Genomic DNA, 22,247 nt, shown 5'->3' with positions numbered 1-22,247 from the left:
GATTCCACTCGGCTATCTCTGAAGATGAGAAAGGGACCGAGAGCCAGGGAATGTAAGAAATGTAGCCCTAGAAGCTGGAAAAGGCTAGGAAAAGGATTCTCCCCTGTGGCCCAGTGAAGCCCATTTCAGACTTCCAGCCTCCAGAACTATGAGAATAAGTGTGTACTGTTTTAAGACACTAAAATTGAGGTAGTTTGTTATAGCAGCCACAGGGAACTCATACATTTAGTGAAGTATCTACACTGCAAGCTGCTGCATAACACTGTCATGCTGTAGGAACACTGTGGACTGGACCCACAGTCGGCCCCAACCACCAGAGGGCCAGGCAGCTCTCTCCACCCAGATGTGCCAGCTTCAGGGGAGCCTTTGCAATGGGTCAGGTGCTGGGAAAAGCAGGAAGCTCATTGGGAACAGAAACAGCTCAGCCTCTGCCTTCCTCAAGGCCAGCATCTAGCAGAAGAGAGACATTGAACATGTACTCACACCAACGAATGTGGACAAGGCTTCTGAGGAAAGGCTCCTGGTTACCGGGATAAGACCAGACACAGATGCGCAAGTGCTGGGAAGGCTTCCCTCAGAAGCCTGCCTGATTTGAGTCCTGGAGGCAGAGGGAGAGTTAAGCAGGCAAAGGGTGGAGGCAGGAAGAGGGGGTCCAGACAGAGGGAGCAGCGGGAACAGAAAGGCCCCTGGGGTGGGAAGGGAACTGCCCAGGGAAGGGAACTGAAGGAGGTCACTGGGGTGGAGAACAGGGGTGGGGGCTGTGGGTGGAGAATGGTTGGAGGAGAGAAGGGGCAACAGCCAGGACCTTGTAGGCCTTGTCATAATGACAAAGTCTGGAAAGAATTTAAAGCTGGGAGCTACGATCTGACTTGCATTTTGAGAAGATCCTGAGGCCCCGAGGGCAGCAGGGTGAAAGGCTGGGAGGCTGTCGAGAGCCAAGACGGACAGGAGAATCAGGGCTTGGGTGGCGGCCACGGAGGGGAGGAAAGTGGGCAGTGAAAACTATTTTAGGAGGTAAAACTGACACAATGTGGTGATGGATTGAATGTGCAAGGTGGCAAGTTGGGAGGGGCAAGGATGGCATCTAACTTGGGAATTTAAGGTTTCCATGGGCAGATACAGGTGCTGGTTTGAAGTAGGCTTGGCAAGGATGGAGTGGAGGGCAGGAAGATCATGAATTTGGACTTGAACATAATGAGTTTGATGTACCTTTCAGACATGTAAATGAAGAGATCAGATATCCTACACTTTCTCCACTTTCTGAGCAATTTTCCTTTAGATATGTGTGTGTCCAGAAGACATGGTATGGTTCCACTTATTTGAGGTACTAAGAGAGTCAAAAATCATAGAGAAAGAAACTAGAATGGTGGTTGCCAAGGGCTGGGGGAGAGGGAAATGGGGAGTTATTGTTTAATGGGGACAGAGTTTCAGTTTTGCAAGATGGAGGTTCTCAGATGGTGATGAGGGTGCACAACAATGTGAATGTACTTAATACCACTAACAGTACACTTAAAAATGGTCTAATGATGCATAATCTCCCACAATAAAAATTTAGGGAAAAAATGAGTGTGTAGGAGGGAATACTTCCAAACTCATTCTATCAGGCCAGCGTCACTGTGATATCAAAACCAGGCAAAGACATCACACACAAAAAAGAAAATTACAGACCAATATCCCTGATGAACACAGATGCAAAAATACCCCACAAAATCTTAGCAAACCGAATACAAAACTACATGAAAAAGATCATCCATCATGATCAAGTGTGATTTATTCCAGGGCTGCAAGGATGGTACAATATTCAAAAATTCATCAACATCATACTCCACATCAACAAAAAGAAGGACAAAAATTATTACATGATCATCTCCATAGATGCCAAAAAACATTCAACAAAACTCAACATCCATTCATTATAAAAACTCTCAAGAAAATGGGTATAGAGAGCAAGTACCTCAACATAATAAAAGCCATATATAACAAACACACAGCCAACATCATACCATCATACTTAACAGTGAAAAGCTAAATGCTTTTCCTCTAAGATTGGGAACAAGACAAGGATGCCCACTCTCCCCACTTTTATTCAACATAGTATTGGAGGTCCTAGCCATGGCAATCAGACAACATAAAGCAATAAAAGGCATCCAGATTGGTAAGGAAGAAGTTAAACTATCACTTTTGCAGATGACATGATATCATAATTAAAAAACCCTAAAGAATCTACCATAAAACTATTAGAATAACTGAATTCAGCAAGGTTGCAGGATACAAAATTAATACACCAAAATCTGTTGCATTCCTATTTACTAATGATGAACTAGCAGAAAGAGAAATCAGGAAAACAATTCCATTTACAAGTGCATCAAAAAGAATAAAATACCTAGGAATAAACCTAACAAAGGAGGTGAAAAACCTATACCCTGAAAACTACAAGACACTCATGAGAGAAATTAAAGAAGACACTAATAAGTGGAAATATATTCCATGCTAGGGATGTCTTAATCATTAATAGGAAGAATTAATATTGTCAAAATGGCCATTCTGCCTAAAGCAATATACAGATTCAATGCAATCCCTATCAAAATACCAACAGCATTCTTCAATGAACTAGAACAAATACTTCTAAAATTCATATGGAACCACAAAAGACCCCGAATAACCAAAGCAATTCTGAGAAGGAAGAATAAAGCCGGGGGGATTACGCTCCCCAACTTCAAGCTATACTGCAAAGCCACAGTAATCAAAACAATTTGGTACTGGCACAAGAACAGACCCATAGATAATGGAACAGTATAAAGAGCCCAGATATAAAACCACACATATATGGCCAATTAATATATGATAAAAGGGCCATGGATATACAATGGGGAAATGACAGCCTCTTCAGCAACTGGTGTTGGCAAAACTGGACAGCTACATGTAAGATAATGAAAATGGATTATTGTCTAACTCCATACACAGAAGTAAACTTGAAATGGATCAAAGACCTGAATGTAAGATATGAAACCATAAAACTCTTAGAAGAAAAGATTAGGCAAAAATCTCTTGGACATAAACATGAGCAACTTCTTCATGAACATATCTCTCCAGACAAGGGAAACAAAAGCAAAAATGAACAAGTGGGACTATATCAAACTAAAAGGCTTCTGTAAAGCATAGGACACCATCAGTAGAACAAAAAGACATCTTACAGTATGGGAGAATATATTTGTAAACAACATATCCAATAAGGGGTTAACATCCAAAATATATAAAGAACTCACACACATCAACACCCAGAAAGCAAGTAACCCTGTATCCTTGAGAAAATTTGATTTATTCAAGTGTCTACTCTTGACATTTGTCCCTAAGTGGTCAGACTCATGGGCATGAGGGGGAAATTCAGTGAGGTCACAAGTCAAGAGCTTAGTGTAGGGCTTAGCCCAGAGGTAGCAATTACATGTTAGCTATTTTTGTCATTGAGCATTTACTGTGTGCCAGAAGCCACACACACACACACACACACACGCTTGATGCAAAGGACAGTAAATGCCAAGTGGCAGGTATTGTCCCCACACTAGCAGAAGCAACCTCTGGCCCCTCTTGAGCACCTTTAAGCTGAAGGAGCTCATGTTCTGTGTCTTCCTTCCTTTTAAAACATGGGGAGGATATTGTAAATGCCAGTCACATGTTTGTAGTGCTAGAAACATTCTATACATAAGAACAGAGGCTTAATTATAGTTTTAGAACCGAAGTACTTCACTCTTTGAGAATGGTAAAAGTAAAACTTGGAAGTATAAAAATAGAAATAGATTGGAAAGTAAGACCCAGGCACTCATTGAATCATCTTTTACGGGGCAGGGGGTGGGGAGGTAGTTAGTACGTCCCAACTAACAGTTACATATTAAGAAATACAAGAGTACTCTTAAAACTATACACTAGAAGTAATGAAAACCAATACCACTAACAGAAGTCACCTTTCTGAGTTGGGATCAAAGATAAACCAGAGGAAGACAGACTTTTAATTTTCATGACTGTGATATGTATGTATTATTTATAGACTATAAACACCCCAAACTCTGTTGTAGCCACTGAACTCACAATTATCCATGCTTTTTCACCAAAAGCTTGAGAGCTGGCTTTCCCCTCTCCCCCCGACTCCTTCCTTAGGGAGGAGCTGCATGGAGATTTCAGCATTTCCTGGATCCAATACATGGATTGTTGATGTCTTTGTCTGTTCTTTTATTCAGGTTGACCACATCCATTCCTTTAATTCAGTAACTGCCTGCAAGTGGGTGAGCCCTGAGTGTCTACATCTAGTTCAGTGGTTCCCCCTACACTTCACACAAAAACACAGAACTACCAGTTGCTCATGTCTGCTTGGCAAACCTACGGGTGCCTCAAACTCATCATTTCCAGTCTTGGTTCTCTGTTATTGGAATCACCTGAGCTAATAGAATGGTCTTTGTTGATAACTTCTCCCACACGACCAATCCTTCATGGAGTTGTTTTGAAAAATAAACCCCCAAAAACATGGGGTGGGGAGGGATTGTTTCTGAGCACTCGTGCACTGGTATAGTTTATTCCCAGATGAAAGGGAGGAGGTTTCTGATCCACAGAAAATGGATGTTCTAGAACCTTCTTCTCAGAACTGTGCAAAGCGATCATGTGTGTGAAGAGAGCTGAATAAATGGCAGCTGTGAATATCACAGTCCCTTGCATGGGGAAGGTCCAAGAAAGTAGCAGTGAGAACATGGGTTTTGAAAGCAGAAGAGCTGGGTCGGACCAGGTTGTTCTGTTTCTCCGAGCCTCAGTCTTCCTTGTCTGCACAATGGGATAATCCCATGACAGGCTTCACGGAGTTGAGAGAAATTGGTGAAAGTGGGTGAAGGGTGCCGGCACGTGCGTGGAAAAGGCTCTGCTATGGCTCTTTTGGGTAGCACTGTGGGTTGGGAGGCCAGGTAGCGAGTCTCCCAGAAAGGCTGTCTCCTAACCCTCTGCTTTTGCTTTGTTTTGCTTTTAAACTCTTGCTGTTTAATTGCCGGAGCCCAATATCTCTGGGAAGACGACCTGTCATTCCTCGGGTATGCTCTGTGTTCTGTCGACAAAACATTTTCAAATCGTGTGACTCCGAGGCCGCTAACAACCAGAGGAGAGGTACTGGCATTTCCGCCCATGCTACACATGAGGGCCCTGCAGCTCAGAGAGACCCTGCCCAGCTCACCCGGCACTGTGGATCTCAGGCCTCTCTGAACCCGGAGCGTGCGCCTTTCCCGACACCACCATGGGCGGGTGCCACCTCCGGGTCCAGCCTCTCCTCTTGCCCCTTTCCTCTTCTCTAAGGGGTAACATAGAAAGAGACAGCCCACCTGAACTAAATCCAGGCCCCAGGGTCTCTGTTAGAGCGAGAGATTCCAAAGCCCACCTTCTCTAGGCGGTACAAGAATTAGATGAATTTTTAGAATAAGTGCACACAATGCCTTTATCCCAGTGCCTGGCCCACAGCAATAAATCATAAATGTTAGGCTCTGTGGGGTCCTCTCCCTCCACACCCCGTCCTTTGCTCGGCCGCTTCCCCGAGGCACTCACATAAACCTGAGCTCAGACTCCCGTCGGACCAAGACTTCCCGGAGCCGCTGAATTTTTACCATCTCCAGTTCTATCTCCTCCGGCATCATGCTGGTCTCCGCCATGGAGATGATGTCTAGCTGATCTGTGCGGAAGACATGAAATGCAGGCGTCAAGACCCGGAGGCTGCACCGGTTTCCAAGAACTCCCTAGGGACAGCCCTTGTCCTTGTTCCAGGGACCTTCACACACCGGAAGGCACACAGATCCCAGCCTGCACATCACATGTCTGTTTTGGAAACTGCGAAATGCATTTCCCGTGGCAACCCTGTGACGATGGGAAGAAGAGGCTCAGGCAGGCTCACCAAAACCTGCTCAAGGTTATAGATGTGGCCTTGACATCTCTGCCTGCTCCTGGCTCCAGAGCCTCTGCTCCCCTTGACTGTGGCCTCGTTGCCCTGTCGCAGCCTCCAAGACCCAGAGGAAAGCAGGCTTTCCTCTAAGCAGAAGAAAATTGTATAATAATTCTTATAGCAATGAATTAATTATAATCTTATAGGAATACATATTAATAGTAATATGAAGCCAAACAGGTTTGCTGTGTAGAAAATTCAGATAATGTAGGTAGGCAGGAAAGATCAAAGTCAGAAGTCACCTGTAACCCCACTGCCTAGGGAGAACTGCTATCCACCTTCTGATGGACATTCTTCCAGTCTTCTCTTTGTAGTTAGTTATATATATATTGTCATATGCATAAAGCCATATAAATAACTATATATATTGTCATATATAGGGAAGGCACCACATAAGTATGCATATATGTATGTATATGCATGTGTATTAGTTCACTTGGGCTGCCATAACAAAATACTAGAGGCTGGGCAACTTTGTGCACATTTATTTTCTCACAGCTCTGGAGGCTGGAAGTCCCAGATCAAGGTCTGGCAGGCAGGCTCTCTTCCTGGCTTGTAGACGGGCACCTTCTCGCTGTGTGACCACATGGCCTCTTTCTGTGACCAGAGAGCCCTCTCATGTCTCTTCTTATAAGGATGCTAATCCTATCAGTTCAGGGCTCCACCTTTATGACCTCATCTGACCTGTTACTTCCTCAAAGTCTCTATCTCCAAATCAGCCACACTAAGGGCTAGGGCTTCGAAATATGAATTCAGGGGGGTCATAAATAGTCAATCCACAACACTATGTATATATATGTATATTTGTGTGTATACATATTGCTACATATAATGCCATTAACATTTTGGTGTACATTCCTCTGATGTATTTATGTGGTAATTTATATGATTATATATTATATATGTGGTGTACATACATAGGGTAATATGTATGGTTTTACATATGTGCTTTATTTGTATAATATTATACATACACAGGTATTTTTTAATTGGATATATTTGACATATAATTTTGTGCAAATTTATGCACACCCATGTTTATCACAGCATTATTCAAAATAACCAAGATATAGAAACATCTTAAATGCCCATTAATGGATGAATGGGTAAAAAAATATTTAGTATATGTACAATGTAGTATTATTCAGCCATGAGAAAGGAAGCTATTCTGTCATTTGCTCAACATGGATGGACCCAGAGCATATTAAGTGAAGTGAAAGACCTCAGACAGAGAAAGACAAGTACTGCATGATATCACTTTATGTGGAATCTAAAAAGGTCAAATTCATGAAAAAGAGAGCAAAATGGTGGTTACCAGGGGTTGGGCCTTGGGGGCATAACGTATGTTATTTAAAGGTACAAACTTGCAACAAGTGGTGAATACACACACATATTTTTTTAAGGATTGGAAAGACCCAATGTTAGTAGTTAAAAATGTTGATACATGCATACATATTAATATACATGAGTATGCACATATCCCATTATCTGTACCATTTTATATAGGTCCGGTGTTTGTAATATAAAGTCAGGGTCTCACATTTTATTACTTGCTCTTTTCACTTACCAACCTTTCATGAGCATTTTCGCACATTCTGGCATGTTCCTCCCACCAGGAGTGTGAAAGGCTGTGTAGTCTTCTATTTGTGGCTGTATCGTGAATCACTTCACCGACCCCCAGACATTAAGGCCATTTTCCATTTTCCCCATGATAAACAGCCCTGTGATTAACATTCTCAGAGCTCAATCTCTGCATGCATGTAAGAGGTGACTTTAGGCCACATTTCCAGAGTGAATGTCTGGGTTTTAAAGGATGCAGTACTCTAGGGGCTTTCACAGGTAAAGAAGGAGACGTAGGGGAGGGGACCTTTGCTTTCTCTGAGGCCAACAACTCCGGCAATGTGAGTATCTCCAATTTAACGTTTTCTCCCCACCTTTCTTCTCTTCCTCCCCATGACCCATCTAGACAATTGTTCACCACCCTCCTCCTGTCACCTACATCTGCTGACTCCTTCCACACCCAACCCGCTGGTTCAGCTACATGGCATTTGTCTTTTCCCTTACCTCCAAGTCAGCTGTTTGGAAAACTGCCTTATCTCCACCTGTCCCCTTCCTGCGACCTGGAGCCCTGGCCTGGCACACCTGCCCAGGGTCTGAGGTGTTGCGATTTGCACACTTTCCTTAAGTCAACTCCTGCCTGCTTGAATCTCAGAATAACACCTCCTCCCAGAAGCCCACATGACTGCTTTCTCACCTGTGGGATAGTCCTACCGTGAGTCCTTCGCTAGACATCAGATTTTGGTAAACTGCCTATCCCCTAACACATCCTTTCCATAAGCCAAAATTTCCCACCTCCCCTCCACCACTCATTTTGCTGAGGAATCAGGAGGAAGGCAGTTAGCTGTGATTGATTCTCCCATTGAAATAAATGGCCTCCCTAATTCTCTCTGAGATCATCCACAATTTTGTAAGAGATAAACAAGAGCAGAGGCAATGGAAAAGGCCAAGAAATTACTCAGCGAGAAGAAATTGTGGCATGACAGCTTTAGGCCTGTTGGAGATTTTCTCGCCTCTGGGTTCAGCTTCTTGGAGCAATGTCTGCTTTTTATTTTCAGAGAGCTCCCAGATTTCACAACCTAGACAGTGCAGAGTCTGGAATTGAGCCAGGGAGGAGGGTGGTGAAAAATTGTCTAGATGGGTCATGGGGAGGAAGAGAGGAGAGGTGGGGGAAAGGGAGAAAATGTTAAATTGGAGATACTCACACTGCCTCCTCCTGCTTTCTAACAATGGTGGTCCTGAAGAAGATCCTGCTGTCAGGCTGCACCTGGTGCCCAAGGAGGGTGAAGGGGAGACAGGAGGGAGGGGTGAGCATCAGAATGAGAATGGACATCAGATGAGCTGTCTCAGGACTGGCACTTGAGAAGGGGGAGAGATGTCTACAGAGGCTTTTAAGGAAATTGTCTCTGTGACATGCTCAAGGCCTCTGGAATCAGATTTGGGGTCCTATGGCCCCTGACACCAGGCTGAAGTGGCTCATGATGGAATATTGAGTCCTGACTTGAAGAAGGAGGGAAGAAGGAAGGGACAGGATAAAAATATTAATATTGACTGAGTATTACTGGGTGCCGGCTCCAACCAGGCTAGAGGGCCAATGCATGCAGACTCTGGGGACAGGGCCGTTTAGGATTGTGGTGGCTAGGAGTGGGGCATCGGGGGCATTCCAGAGTCAGATGGAGTCCCAGCTCTGCCCCTCACTAGCTGTGTGGACTTGGAGGTTCAGTTTGTCGCTTGTGACTCATTTTCTCCTCTGTAAAGTGTGTATAGTAAGGGGACACACCATCCCGGGAAGTTACGAGGATTGAATTATCCAAGGCATGTCATACTCTGTGCGTGGATATGATTTCCATTGTTATTTCTGCGGGGCCCGCTGTACCATGCCATCTCTTCTAATCCTCATCAGAAACCATCAAGATTGGGATGTCTTCTTTTTTAACAAATAAGGAGCAAAGCTGAGCCTGTGTCTGCCTCCAAAACACATGTACTTCACCCCATCACTGCTGCCCCCTGCCATGCAGGCCTTCTAAACCCCACACACCTGTCCATTCACATCTCAGAGTCAAGGGTGGTGTCTTCCTTTCCTGGGGCTGCCGTAAGAAGTCACCACAAACTGAGGATTTTCTTCTTTCACAGTTTTGGAGGTTGCAAGTCCCAAATCAAGGTATCCATAGGGCCGAGCTCTATCCAAAGCCTCCAGGGACGATCCCCCTTGCCTCTGCCAGACCCTCAGGGGTTTGTCACAGCATCGCTCCAAAGCCCCTTTGTTTCTTCCCTGTAGCTCTGTGTGTCCTTCTCTGTCTCACTGGACTCAGTAACATCCAAATCCAGTAGCATCTCATTTCCATCTTCATCTTAATTACCTCTGCAAAGAAGACCTATTTCCACATAAGGTCACATTCTGAAGTTCTGGGTGGATATGAATTTTGGAGGGCACTATTTAATCCACTACAGGCCATGTGCCCACAGGATCCCTGACAGCGGTGTCACTCTTTCCAAGAGCTTTAGTCACCTGGATGGAAGCAGTAGGGGTCTCAGCAAGTGGCCAGGGCATGGGACATAATGAAAACCAGCTTGGGTAGAGAGTTCTAGATCTGTGATCTGAGGTCAATCATCAACCACATAACTGTGAATAAGCCACTTTCCTCTTAGCATCACTTTCTTCCTTTGCAAAATAGGGTTCAAAGCCCTTATTGGAAAATCGATCATATTCATTTAAGAACCATTTCTCCACTTAAGAAGTACCATCATCATCTTAACAATAGAGAAAACTGAGTACATTCTATTGCATTAGGTCCATAGCTATTCTCAAACAGTTAGCAGGCATGGTGAGTATCTGGGAAGATTGTTAAAAAGGAAGATTCTCTTCCCCAGGGATTAGGATAAACCTGGGCTGAGGGGGGTGATGTCCAGGGACCTTCATGCAGGAGGTCTTCAGACCAGACTCTGAGAAGTGCTGGTACAGAACACAAGTAAATGAATCCCATGCATGGTTGGTTCCTTTCGGTCTGAGCTTGCATGATACAACTAGCATGATTGGAAACCTTCCCAACAATATTTCCCAGCTAGAAGGTAGGCATCCTTAGTTGCCAGGGAATATGTTCACAGGGAGGACAAATCCTGAGAGGAGACAGCCAAGTGTTTCAGGGTGGCTAGAGAAGATGGTCCCCCAGCTTCCAAACTGTGAGAAATAAGTGTTTGCTGGGTATGCTCCCCCATCTGTGGTATTTTGTTACAGCAGCTCAAGTGGACTAAGACACTATCTATATTACCATTTAATCAATATTTCTTGACCTTGACATTTTTTCTTTTTTTAGCTCAACTCCTTAAAAAAAAGTTCATATGCCATCTACTGGCTGCTGTGTAGAGAGCACGCAACACAGAAGTCCCCAGAGCCAAGTGCCATTGCTGTCACTGAACTTCCAGGAGCTGAGTCACTTCTGGGGGTCAAGGCAGCTAAATCCATGTTTTTATCCCATGCCACGCCCAGGAAGATGCCTGCCTCGTGAGCCCTGCAGCACCAGCAGGCAGGAGCTGAGCCCCCGGGCATGGCTGGGATGCACTGGCAGGCTTAACCACTTATCTGGAAAATTTAAAGCCAACAGCAAGGTGGTGGCAGCAGGGCTGGCAAGCTCTGAGAAGCTTGCAATTTAAATATAGTTAAGGAGGGTCAAACAGCTGGGAACCAAAGAGAAGTCTTTCCTTGACTGTCATTTCCAACCATGGGTCAGAGTAGGAATGTAAGCCCAGGGTCCCCTGGACAATCCCCACTTTTATTTCTGCCTCATAATTTTCATGCACCTGCTATATTCCCTGGAGCTCATTCATGTTAAGCTCATTTACTCTGAGTCCAGCACTAACTCATTATCCTCCTAAATACCTTGCCTGGTAGATGCTATCATTATCACTATCACCCTGCCTTTAAGACTGATAAGATGAGGCTCAGAGGGATCACAAGAGATTGAACAAATTACTCAATCAGCGAGTGTCAGGGCTGTGACTCAGACCCAGGTCTGTCTGATTTCAAAGCCCATGTGTAGGCCAGAGGGCTACAGCATGTTCCCCAAAACTTCAGTCACTGCACAGGAGTCACCACAGCTGTGTACATACAGTCTGTCATGGACCAAATACTTGGTGTTCTCTCCAAATTCATACACTGAAATCATACCCCCAGTGTGATATATTAGAAGGTGGGCCTTTGAGAGGTAATGAGGTTTAGATGAGGTCATGAGAGTGGGGCCCCAAGAAGGGATTAGTGCCCTTACAGTATGAGACACAAGAGCCTGCCTCCTCTCTCTGCTCTCTGCCACATGAGGACACTTGAGAAGACGGCCATGTGCAAATGAGGAAGTGAATTCTTATCAAACTCTGGGTCTGCCAGAGCCTTGATCTTGGACTCCCCAGCCTTCAGAACTATGAAAAATAAATATTTGGTGTTTAAGTTTGCCCCCCAGTCCATGGTATTTTATTCCAGCAGCCCAAGCAAACTAAGACACCATTTAATCAATATTTCTTGACCTTGACCTTTTTTGACTCAGCTGAGCTCCTTAAACGGAAGTTCATATCCCATCCATAAATAATAAGTCACTATCACTTAGCATAATTAGAAAAGAGCCATAAAAATAAACTCAATGGAAACAAAGCAACGCTACTAAATTCTGGCTAACTATTGTGGCCTGCTCAAGGCTCCAACTGAAGTCTAATTTTTGTTGCCTAACAAGGCAGGTTAGCAAGATACCGGAAAATTGGCAAGTACTAGTGAGGCATTAAAGACAAGCCACCAAGGTGAAGACTTCTTTTTTGCTAAACATAAAGGTTGATAATTAGAAAAAGAGAGTAGTTTTCTTGCAGTGTAATTCAATGCTGTTGGATGCTAGAAGCATCTGAGTACCACTGGGGATCCGGTTCCCAACCCTGGGAAGGTTGGAAGGGCCTTAGAGTTCATGTAGGTCAGCTTCAGGTACATGTCAGATGGGATGTGAAATGATGCAGTTCTGAGGGTTGGTCGACAAACAACAATGGGCCCAAACTCTGGAGTTCTTATTTAAAATGAACGGAGAACTGAGGCCTGAAGGAAAATTCTCAACCGTAGGTCAAGTTTTTCACCCGAAGTGCAATCAGTCATTTTGAGTCCTTATTTCAACCCAGCTCATATCCCAGAGGCAATAAATGAAGGTGGACCTATTCATTTCAGTCCCACACACATTTATTAGGCACCCAGCCTCCTTCAAACACCCTTAGAAGGGCACATGAGAGAAGGTCGCAGAGGGTGCCTTTGGAGGACGTGGGGTATGGGAGTCGGCATTGGTTGGGGAGAATCACTTTCCCCCTAGTATGTCCTTTTCTAAGGTTTGTCTTTTTAAACAAACTTTTTATTTTGGAATAATTTCATATTTATCAAAAAGTTGCAAAGATGCTACAGAGAGTTCCTGTATACCCTTCACCTCATTCCCACCATCGTTGACATCGCCAAGATGCTGATATTGGCGTATCACCCTGGGCAGGTGTTATCTATTCCAGACATATTTAAAAAGAAGAAAAGAAGAGAAAAGAAAAGAGTTGGTAGGTGCAGTGCCATAGGGGTCAAGTCAGCCCTCGAAGCCAGTAAGTGAAGGGGACGATTCTGGGCATGGGGCTCTGCTCTTATGCTGTCCTGGGTCTCATTGGTCCATGAGTCTGGGCCTCAGTTTATTTATCTGCAATATGGGGACAATCATACCTATCTCCTAGGTAATTTATGGAAGTTCCAGGCATATAGAAAGTTCTCTCTGTAATATTTGCTCTTATCCATTTAATCCACATATTTTGAAAACCCACTTTGTATCAGATACTGCTCTCAGCAATGGGGTTGGAGCAAAACAGACAAAATACTTGCCCTTGCTGAGCTGACTGACTAGAAAGGCGCTTACATGTTGGGGAGACAAGTCATCATCTCAGCAACAAGTTACCCCATCTTTCTCGATGGAAGATTTAGACAGATTCTTGTTCAACTCCTGGCTCTACCACTAAAACGGGGTGATCTGGACATGTTAATTAGTCTTCCCAAGTCTCAGTTTCCTCTTCTGTAAAATGAGATAATACCTGCTACATCCTGGAGTTGCTGCTATGGAGATGAAATAAAATGCATCAAGTGCTTGGTGCACTGCTGGGCATGATAAAGAGGGGTCAGCATCATTCTTACATGTCCTTTCTCTGGAAGAAACCAAGACTAAAGGGAAGGAAACAAAATCAGCTGCATCAGATCTGGAGAACAATAGATTTCTGGGCATTTGGCCATTCCTCTGTCCTTCCAGGTGAGACTGTGGTCCTCCACCTCTTAGAGGCCCATGTCTGCCCTGAAAGCTGGGTGCAGAGGGGACCTCACCACCGTCTGTCCAGGGGCCAGTCCCTTAGCTCAGCTCTCGGAGCACGCACAGCCACATCTTCCTGCTATCAATCCAAGAGAGAGTCTTAGGTACCAGAAATGTATCTGAGCTTCATTCCTGGGAAAGTGGATCTCCGGATGCGTTCCAGAGGCTCCTGGCGACACCCTAGACTTTTACTGCCATCAATCACTCATGTAGGAAAGAAGCTCATTTCAACTGCAAGCATCCTGTTATGGGATGTACCAAGCATCTTGCCTTCCTGCTATAATGTGAATACAATGGGAAACAGCCAGTTGCTTTTAATGAGTCACCATTTTCAAAAAAATGAAATAACTCCTTTTAATTCAGATACTCCTGGCTGCTCCATTCCCCTGGCCTGCCTTGTGAAGGATGCTGCTGGGTTCTGGGAGTAACCATACCCCCCCAGCTGCACAGTGCCTTCCCATTCTCAAGGTTTCTGTATTCACCATCACCCTGCAAGGAAGGTTTGGCTGCCAGGGAAACTGACTTGCCTCCAAATCTTGGCCATGGTTATAATTCTCTAAGGTGACTTTGGGCATGTTTTTTAACTTCTCCAAGTTTTTATGTTCTCGGCCATTCTGACTTGTCCAAGATCACAAAAATAAATAACTAGGAGAACGCCCGATCAGCAGTGTGGGTAAGAAACAGGCACTGGAGTCAAGCCAACTTGGGTTTAAATCCCCGCTCTGCCTCTTTCTAATTACTGACCTTGGGCAAAGAATTTAACCTTGCTAGGCCTCAGTGTCCTTATCTGCAAACTGGAGGTAAGGACGAGAATGTGAGACCACCTGAAGAAGCATTCTGAAAGCTCAGCAACCGAAGCTAAAGCAGGAATTGAGCTGACCTCTGCTCAGCAGCCTCTAAGCACTTTGCTCAGACCTGAGTTTCTCACCCTTGGCACTACTGACATTTGGGGCTGGAACAGTCTTTGCTGTGGGGCTGTCCCGTGCCTTGCAGGATGTTTGGCAGCACCTCAGGCCTCTACCCACTTAATGCCAGTAGCATCTTCCTACCAACCCAAAATGTCTTTGAGCATTTGCTAGTAGCCCCTGGGGGGACAAAATTGTCCCTCGTTAAGAATTACTCATTTAGACCCACTTTTTCAGTAGTGCTCCTGGGAACACCTTAATTCCTGTTTGCCTTAGAAGAAACATATTCACAATCTCCATGAATTTGGGTGTGGACATTCTTGGGAGGCCATTATTCAGCCTATCACAGTCTACATAATAGAGAAGGCCAAAGAAATCTACTATAGAGGGTTCCAGGATGGGTCATTATCAGCCTCGAGGGGAGGAACTATGACCTGTTGGGAGGAACTAGATCATTGAAGAAGAAAGGACAGCCAAGCAGTGAGGCTGGCCTCCTGCTTCCTGTGCATCGTCCACACCACCCAGCTCAGGGCCAGCAGCCATGACACGGCACCCCTGAGCTGACAGCATGACACATGTCAGAGTGTTGGCTCTGCTCCTTACTAGCTTGTGTCCCTGGACAAATTGTTTAAATTCTCCAAGTTTCCCCATTCTCACCTGTAAAGGGGTCAAATAATCCTTGCTTGCAATATTTGTTCATTCCATAATAACTATTTGCCTAGTTGTAAGTGGGTTATGCAACCTTCCCCACCCCCAGTATCTATCATCTGTTAAGGGGGGAGAATAATAGAAGCTACTCATTGGTTGTGGTGAAGGTTGAATGAGAGACTGTGTGTAAAACCAGTACAGCACAAGGACAGAGTGAGGTCTTGGTGTGTGTCAGTCATCATGATCACCATCACCAACAGCATCATCATCATCAAGAAGTACCGAACCTCAGACATCAACCATAGCCAGAGCTAGGGATGGGAAAGGCCACAGGAGATCAGCCCTAGGGGAGCCCCTGCCCCAACTTCAACTCCCTCCCTAGGATTAGGCCTGGGGGAAGGGAGAAAAGGGGAAGGAGAAACAGATATTACGGTAATGGAAATAAATTCTTTTTTAATAAGCAGTCTAGAATATTATCCTTCAAGGACTTCAAGGAATCATCTCGGAATGCTTTATGCTTCTGATAATACCAGCATTCCTCAAGCTTTTTTACAACTTATCTTACACTCTTATACAACTACGAAATCCTTTTGGGAATAAAGAGAGGTACCAATAAACAGACTCTTCTTTGATAACTGCTTCCAATTCAGTTTATAAGCCATTCAAGAAAAGTAGTTTAACACATTTATATTCATATCATTTAATTACCCTCTTTATTTGTACACCTTGACTCAGAAGGACTTTCGGTGGCTCCAAAAAATCAAACTCCCTCTCCAAAGCAAAGGTTTATCACCGTTGAGGATGTTCACTTCAACAGACTGGGACTGCAGTTCCCAAGGGGGATCTCTAGAAAGGTTTTCATTTCAAGAATGTGTGCGCCACCTCCAGAGTGGGGCTTTGAAGGAAATGACACATGCATTCTGGCTGATATATTTAACAATCTTTCATGTCATATTTCATTTCCTGACATCCTCATCTCAACACTTCTAAGTGACCTTCAGTGAGTCACCAAACCGTTTCATCATATTTCTCCCAACCACAAGTGGAAGGACTCCGATTGGTTTCTGAGGTATTTCAAGACCTTATGAGAGAATTAGTGTTCTTCCTAATTCAGAGAGAATTGTCAGGGATGTTGAATTAAAACTGGAAATTGATAACCCTGTAATTACAATAAGAAAATTGTCCAATTAAAATGGCAGAAGCAACTACAGGTTTTTCAACACATCTTCAGGTTCTTTCTATTTTTCAAGGTTTATTAAAAAAAAAAACCCTGCGATCTCAGAATGACTTCATGAATATAGACAATTATGAATCTATCCTGAGCTGTGGTTCATGCATCTCTACTAAGATTCCCTAACACTTCCAATTTACAAACCAATTTGGAAATAAGCAGAGGTTCCAGGGCGTGCAAGGATGGATAGAGAACCAGATGGTACTGCTTAAAATCATGCTTGGAGGGGTAAAATGATCAGAATCTAGAGGAAAATTAATTGGAACTGTCTGAAGTAATATTTCCATTTTTAAAAATTGCTTAGTTTGGAAATTATGCGGCTCATTGCATCCCTCACGAGCTGGAAACTTAACAGGGAAGATAAACTGCTTGGAGAACATTATTTTCATTCAGAAAGTTCGAGACTGGGGAATAAGATGGGATAAATCCTTGTCTGAATGGGGGTGGTTCAGGTGTGACTTGGAATGTTCAAGAGTCAGAGAAAACCAGCCAGGAAGCAGGGCAAGCTTGGGTGGGCCAGTGTCCCCAACACAGACTGCGGCTGTAAAGCCAGAGGGAGCCAGGTCATGGCAGGAGAAGGGAGGCAACCGTGGAAATGGAGATGCTGGATGGGAAGTCCAGCCGGGTAAATCAGAGGAGGCCTGAGTCAGAGAGATCCATCCCAAAGGCTAAAGCATTAGGACTGGAAATACATAGGGACTTTTTTCTTTTATTAACTGAAACCCATACTTTGTTCATATGCCCTTGGTTGGTACCTATTGTCTTTTTTCTGTTCCAGAATCCCATCCATGATCCCACTTGACTTAACCCATCATGTCTTCTTAGGCTCCTCTTGGCTGTGATAGTTTCTCAGACTTTCCTTGTTTTTGATGCTCTTCAGGTATTTCATAGCATGTCCCTCAATTGGGATTTGTCTCATGTTTTCCTGATTGGACTGGGGTGATGGGTTTGGAGGAGGAAGACCACAGAGGGAAAGGGCCCTTCTCATCACCTTCTATCAAGGGCACATGCTCTAAAGGTGACTTGTCCCTGTTGGTGTTGACCTTAATCACCTGGCTGAGGTGTGCTGCTTAGGCCTTCTCTCTGTGCTTGAACGTGTAGCGTGTTTCCATCTCAGTGAGTCTGTACTTGCAGTTCCAACTGCCTGCAACTTTCTTTCCTTCCACCTTCCCAAACCTGCGCCTCTTGTCACTGAATGTCAGCTCAAATGCCATTTCTCAGAGAGATCTTCCCCTACCCCACTGTCTGAAGGAGCCCCCCATCATAACCTCAGTTTATTCTCTGCATAGGCTTGTCAACTTAACAGACAAGTTTATCTTTCTACTTGCCACCCACCTTCTCCATGATGATGGACATTTCATTTCTCCATACCTTGCTTCTAGAACATCGCCTGAAGTATGGTAGCTTTGTTGAATAAACAGCCCTAAAATGACATATGTGGCCACATCATTTGTCCAAGGTCACTCAGAGGAAGAGCCACCTAGGAAAGCAGACCCCTGACCATCAAAAGGGAGGTTGGAAACCTAAGTGTCCATCAATAGATGACTGGATAAAGCAGATGTGGTTCATATACACAATGGAATATTATTCAGCCATAAAAATAAAAGAAATCCTGCCATTTGCAACAACATGGATGAATCCAGAGGGTATTATACTCAGTGAAATAAGCCAGGTAGAGAAAGACAAATACCAAGTGATTTCATTTATTTGTGGAGTATAACAACAAAGCAAAACAGAAGGAACAAAATAGCAGCAGACTCACAGCCACCAAGAAGGGACTAGCGGTTAGCAAAAAGAAGGGGCTTGGGAGGGTTTGTGGGGAGGGAGAAGGGGATTAAGGGGCACAGTAATTAGCAATCACAATATAGGTTGGTCACAGGGATGGTAGTACAGCACGGAGAAGACTGTTAATGATTCTGTAACATCTGACTATGTTGATGGACAGTGACCGCACTGGAGGGGGTGAGGACTTGATGATATAGGTGAACGTTGAACCACTGTGTTGTGTATCTGAAACCAACATAAGACTGTATATCAATGATACTTCAATAATAATAATAAAAACAAAGGGATGCTGGAGAGAATGAAAACCAAAGTCTGTAAGAAGCATCTGAACAGGCTGAATGATGGCCTGGCTTTTGTTTTTGATTTTTGGTGTCAGCTTTTTTGAAGCTGTTGACCCTTGGGCTTGAATACTCAGGTTTTGCACCTCTTGCAGCACTGGTGGGCAGCTGGCCCTTGCCACACTTCCAGTCCTACCTGGGATAGGCAAGAAGTTATGGGTTTTTGCTCTACAGGAATGCAGTCCTCTTTATCCTTCATGTGGGACCATTTTTTCTAATTATAAAAATAAGACAATAATAATAATAATAATAATATCATGCAGCCACTGTGGAAAGTAGTATGGAGGTTCCTTAAAAAAGTGAAAATAGAAATACCATACAACCCAGTAACTCTACTTCTAGGAATTTACCTAAAGAAAACAAAATCTCTGATTTGAAAAGATATGTGCACCCCTATGTTTACTGCCACATTATTTACAATAGCCAAGTATGGAAGCAATCAAAGTGTCCATCAATAGATGAATGGAAAAAGATGTGGTACATATACACAATGGAATATTATTCAGCCACAAAAAAGAAATCCTGCCATTTGCAACAACATAGATGGGCCTAGAGGGTATTATGCTAAATGAAATAAGCCAAGTGGAGAAAGACAAATGCCCTATGATTTCACTTATTTACAGAACCTACAAATAAAACAAAACAACAGTAGACTCACAGACACTGAGAAGTGACTGTGGTTATCATGGAGGAGGGCTTAGGGTGGATGGATGAAATAGGTGAAGGGGATAAGGGGGCACAAAAATCTCAAACATAATATAAATTAGTCACAGGGATGAAAGTACAGCATAGATAATATAGTCAATAGTTCTGTAACATCTTCCTGTGCTGACAGATCATAACTGCACCAGTTGGGGTGAGGATTTAATAGGTTGTGCAACTGTTGAATCACTATGTTGTATACTTGAAACCAATATAATACTGTACGTGAACTATATACTTCAATATAAATAATAAATAATGATTTATTTAAAAAATAATAATATCATAGTCTGTCTTCAAGGAAGTGCATTTAACTCCCCACCCATAAGGGTGGGCTGTACTTAGTGGCTTCCTTCCAAAGAGGACAGGGAGAAGGAAAGAATGCTGCAGGCAGACGGAACTGCAAGTACAGACTCCCTGAGATGGAAACATGCTGCATATTCAAGGACAGAGAGAAGGCCAGTGTGGGTGGAGCAACAGGAGAAAGGGGAGGCATGTTACAGGGTAGAGACAGGCAGGGACCAGATGATGCAAAGCATGGGCCATGGTGGAAGATTTGGATTTTATTCCCAATGGTTGTCCTACAGGAGGATTTTAAGCAGGGGAGTGATGAGATCCAATGGTGTTTTTAAAAGTCACTGTCTCCCGTGAAAGAGTGCCCTGTTGAGGGAGCCACATAGAAGGAGGAAGATCAGCCTCCTGCTATTGCCTCTGAAGGTTGGCGTAGGATTAAATGCATCATAACATGTGCAAAGTGCTTAGTCCAAGGTCCGGTCACAGCAAGTGATCAATAAAGGCAATAGAATAAAATAAAATACATGCTAACAATGAATGCACTACTGCAGCTAAGCAGAGATGCTTGCTACTTCTTCCCTCTTAGCCACAGCTCTCTGCAGCTCCCACTGTCCATGGATCTCTGCAGAGGGTGGGGCAGCCCTGAGGTCGCTGGCTATCCTGCTGCCACATTCAGGGCTGACTAGCTGGGGTATGGCAGACGTCTCAGGGAGGCAGAGTGTCTGCAGGCACACGCACCCAGGCACACAAGGCGGGGTCTGAAACACCAGCCCAAGACTCAGTCAGCCCTGGACTGTGTCCTGAGGGTTCCCTGAAAAGCTAACAGAATATGTCATCCCCAAATTTGCCACTTTGACATGGAAATTATTTTGAGCTGAAGGTATTTGAGAAAAAACATGTAAGAAAAGCTCTCTGCCCTCCCCCTATTTGCCTAAAGCAGGACAGAAATTTGTAAAGGTGACTGCTCACCCCTCTCTGTCAGGAAAGATACAACTTTAGATCCTCATCAGCTTGGAGATGGCACCAGAGCAATCTACATAACACAACACTAACTTGCCCTTATCTTCCATTAGTGTTCCACATACATTTACCTTCCTATAAGAAACCAAGTTCTTTTCCTTGGTCTTACCCCTTTTCTAAAAATGTATTGTTCTTTTGTTAAGATGCTATGTAAGCCCAAGTTCTAACCACCATCATAAGTTACTCATCACTGGGTACTCCCATGTGTAGGCATGATGCACACGTTAATAAACTTCTGTTTGTTTTTCTCATGTTAATCTGCCCTTTTTCAGTCTAATTTATAGGGCCTCAGCCAGGGAGTCTAAGAAGGGCAGAGGAAAAAGACATTCCCCACACACACACCTGCTTGGCATCTCTTAAGGTGGGTGTAGATAATCAAGCGCCACAGTCTTGGTCTGGCAGAGGATGCAGGAAAAGCTGCTCAGTCTGAAATGGGTCATTGAGAGTTAAAAAAAAAAAAAAGAGCAAGGTTTGTAATAAATTATATTTGGTGAAAGGTAGGACCAGCTAGGCTCTGTGGTGGGGCGGGAGTGGGGAGCAGAGCAAACTGTCAACAGTACCCCCCGAGCCTGGAAATCTCCAACATGAAATCATTGACAGCCCACATCAGAACACAGCTATTTTGAGCCCAGCTAGAAAACTGGGCTCTGTCTGCCTTTACTGAGAGTGGTGAATGGCTGAGCCAAGCGGTTAGCTATTCAAGTGACTGCTTCCCCTACAGAGAATTTCAACCAACTGAGTGGTCTGAGTCTAGGCCCCCACCCACACGATTTCAAGGAAAATGAAAAATAAGCCTTTCTGTAGCTCCGGGTTTGCCAAGTCCAGAAAGCCTGCGCCCAGAGAAGCTAGACCCTGCACAGAGAATTTTGCCCACGGGAAGACAAGCGATTCCTTCGAGAAGAATGGGTGTGAAGGGCAATTTCCTGCTTCTGGTAGCTCCCTCAGTCATTGTGTTCAGGACATTTAGGTTCTAAATGTCACAGTATGATGTCTTGGATGTGGAGAGGACATGTGTTGACTCTGCCTCCCAGCAGCCATTCACCTTTCCTTGGTCACAGGACCCCTATTCCTGTTGGAGAACCAACATGGGCAGCACTGCCAGGTCTTGGGGGCTGTGGGTTGTTCCTTTGCCTCAGCCCACTGCGGCTGGTTCAGAAGGGCGTGGGGCCCAATAATGAAACGGAAGTAATCCGACACAAAAGTTTTGTGTGAACTCTTGGAGGAAGAGAGATCCTGTCCGACTGCTAGCTGGACATGAACCTGCCATTACAGGGATACTGATGGCAAAGCCTTCGTGGAGGGGGAGGAGCCAAGAGATGGAGAGAAATAGATGAGGTACTTTGAACCCCCACCGTAAAGTCACGCAGTGCATTCCCTAGTTGCTCAAACAGCTTGAGTTTTCTGTTGCATGCAACCAATAGTCACAGAAACACTCAGCATCTTCTAAGAGGAATGTGT

At 44.3% G+C, this 22,247-nt stretch overlaps 1 protein-coding gene across 1 annotated transcript in view; it reads right to left on the bottom strand.

The window, feature by feature from the left end:
• LOC130679369 (bMERB domain-containing protein 1-like) overlaps positions 1-7,546 on the bottom strand; it is a 37,552-nt gene extending 30,006 nt beyond the window's left edge. Inside the window, exons 1-2 of the mRNA XM_057487972.1 lie at positions 7,530-7,546; positions 5,572-5,736 (exon numbers count right to left, since the gene is read on the bottom strand). Of these exons, the coding sequence (XP_057343955.1) occupies positions 5,572-5,736; positions 7,530-7,546 (182 nt within the window). The remainder of the gene's footprint in view (positions 1-5,571; positions 5,737-7,529) is intronic.
• Between the last annotated feature and the right edge of the window lie 14,701 nt (positions 7,547-22,247).

This window comes from Manis pentadactyla, chromosome 10 (genome assembly GCF_030020395.1).
Source record: "Manis pentadactyla isolate mManPen7 chromosome 10, mManPen7.hap1, whole genome shotgun sequence".
Taxonomy (NCBI): Eukaryota; Metazoa; Chordata; class Mammalia; order Pholidota; family Manidae; genus Manis; species Manis pentadactyla.
This window is presented reverse-complemented; position numbering and strand designations above follow the sequence as displayed.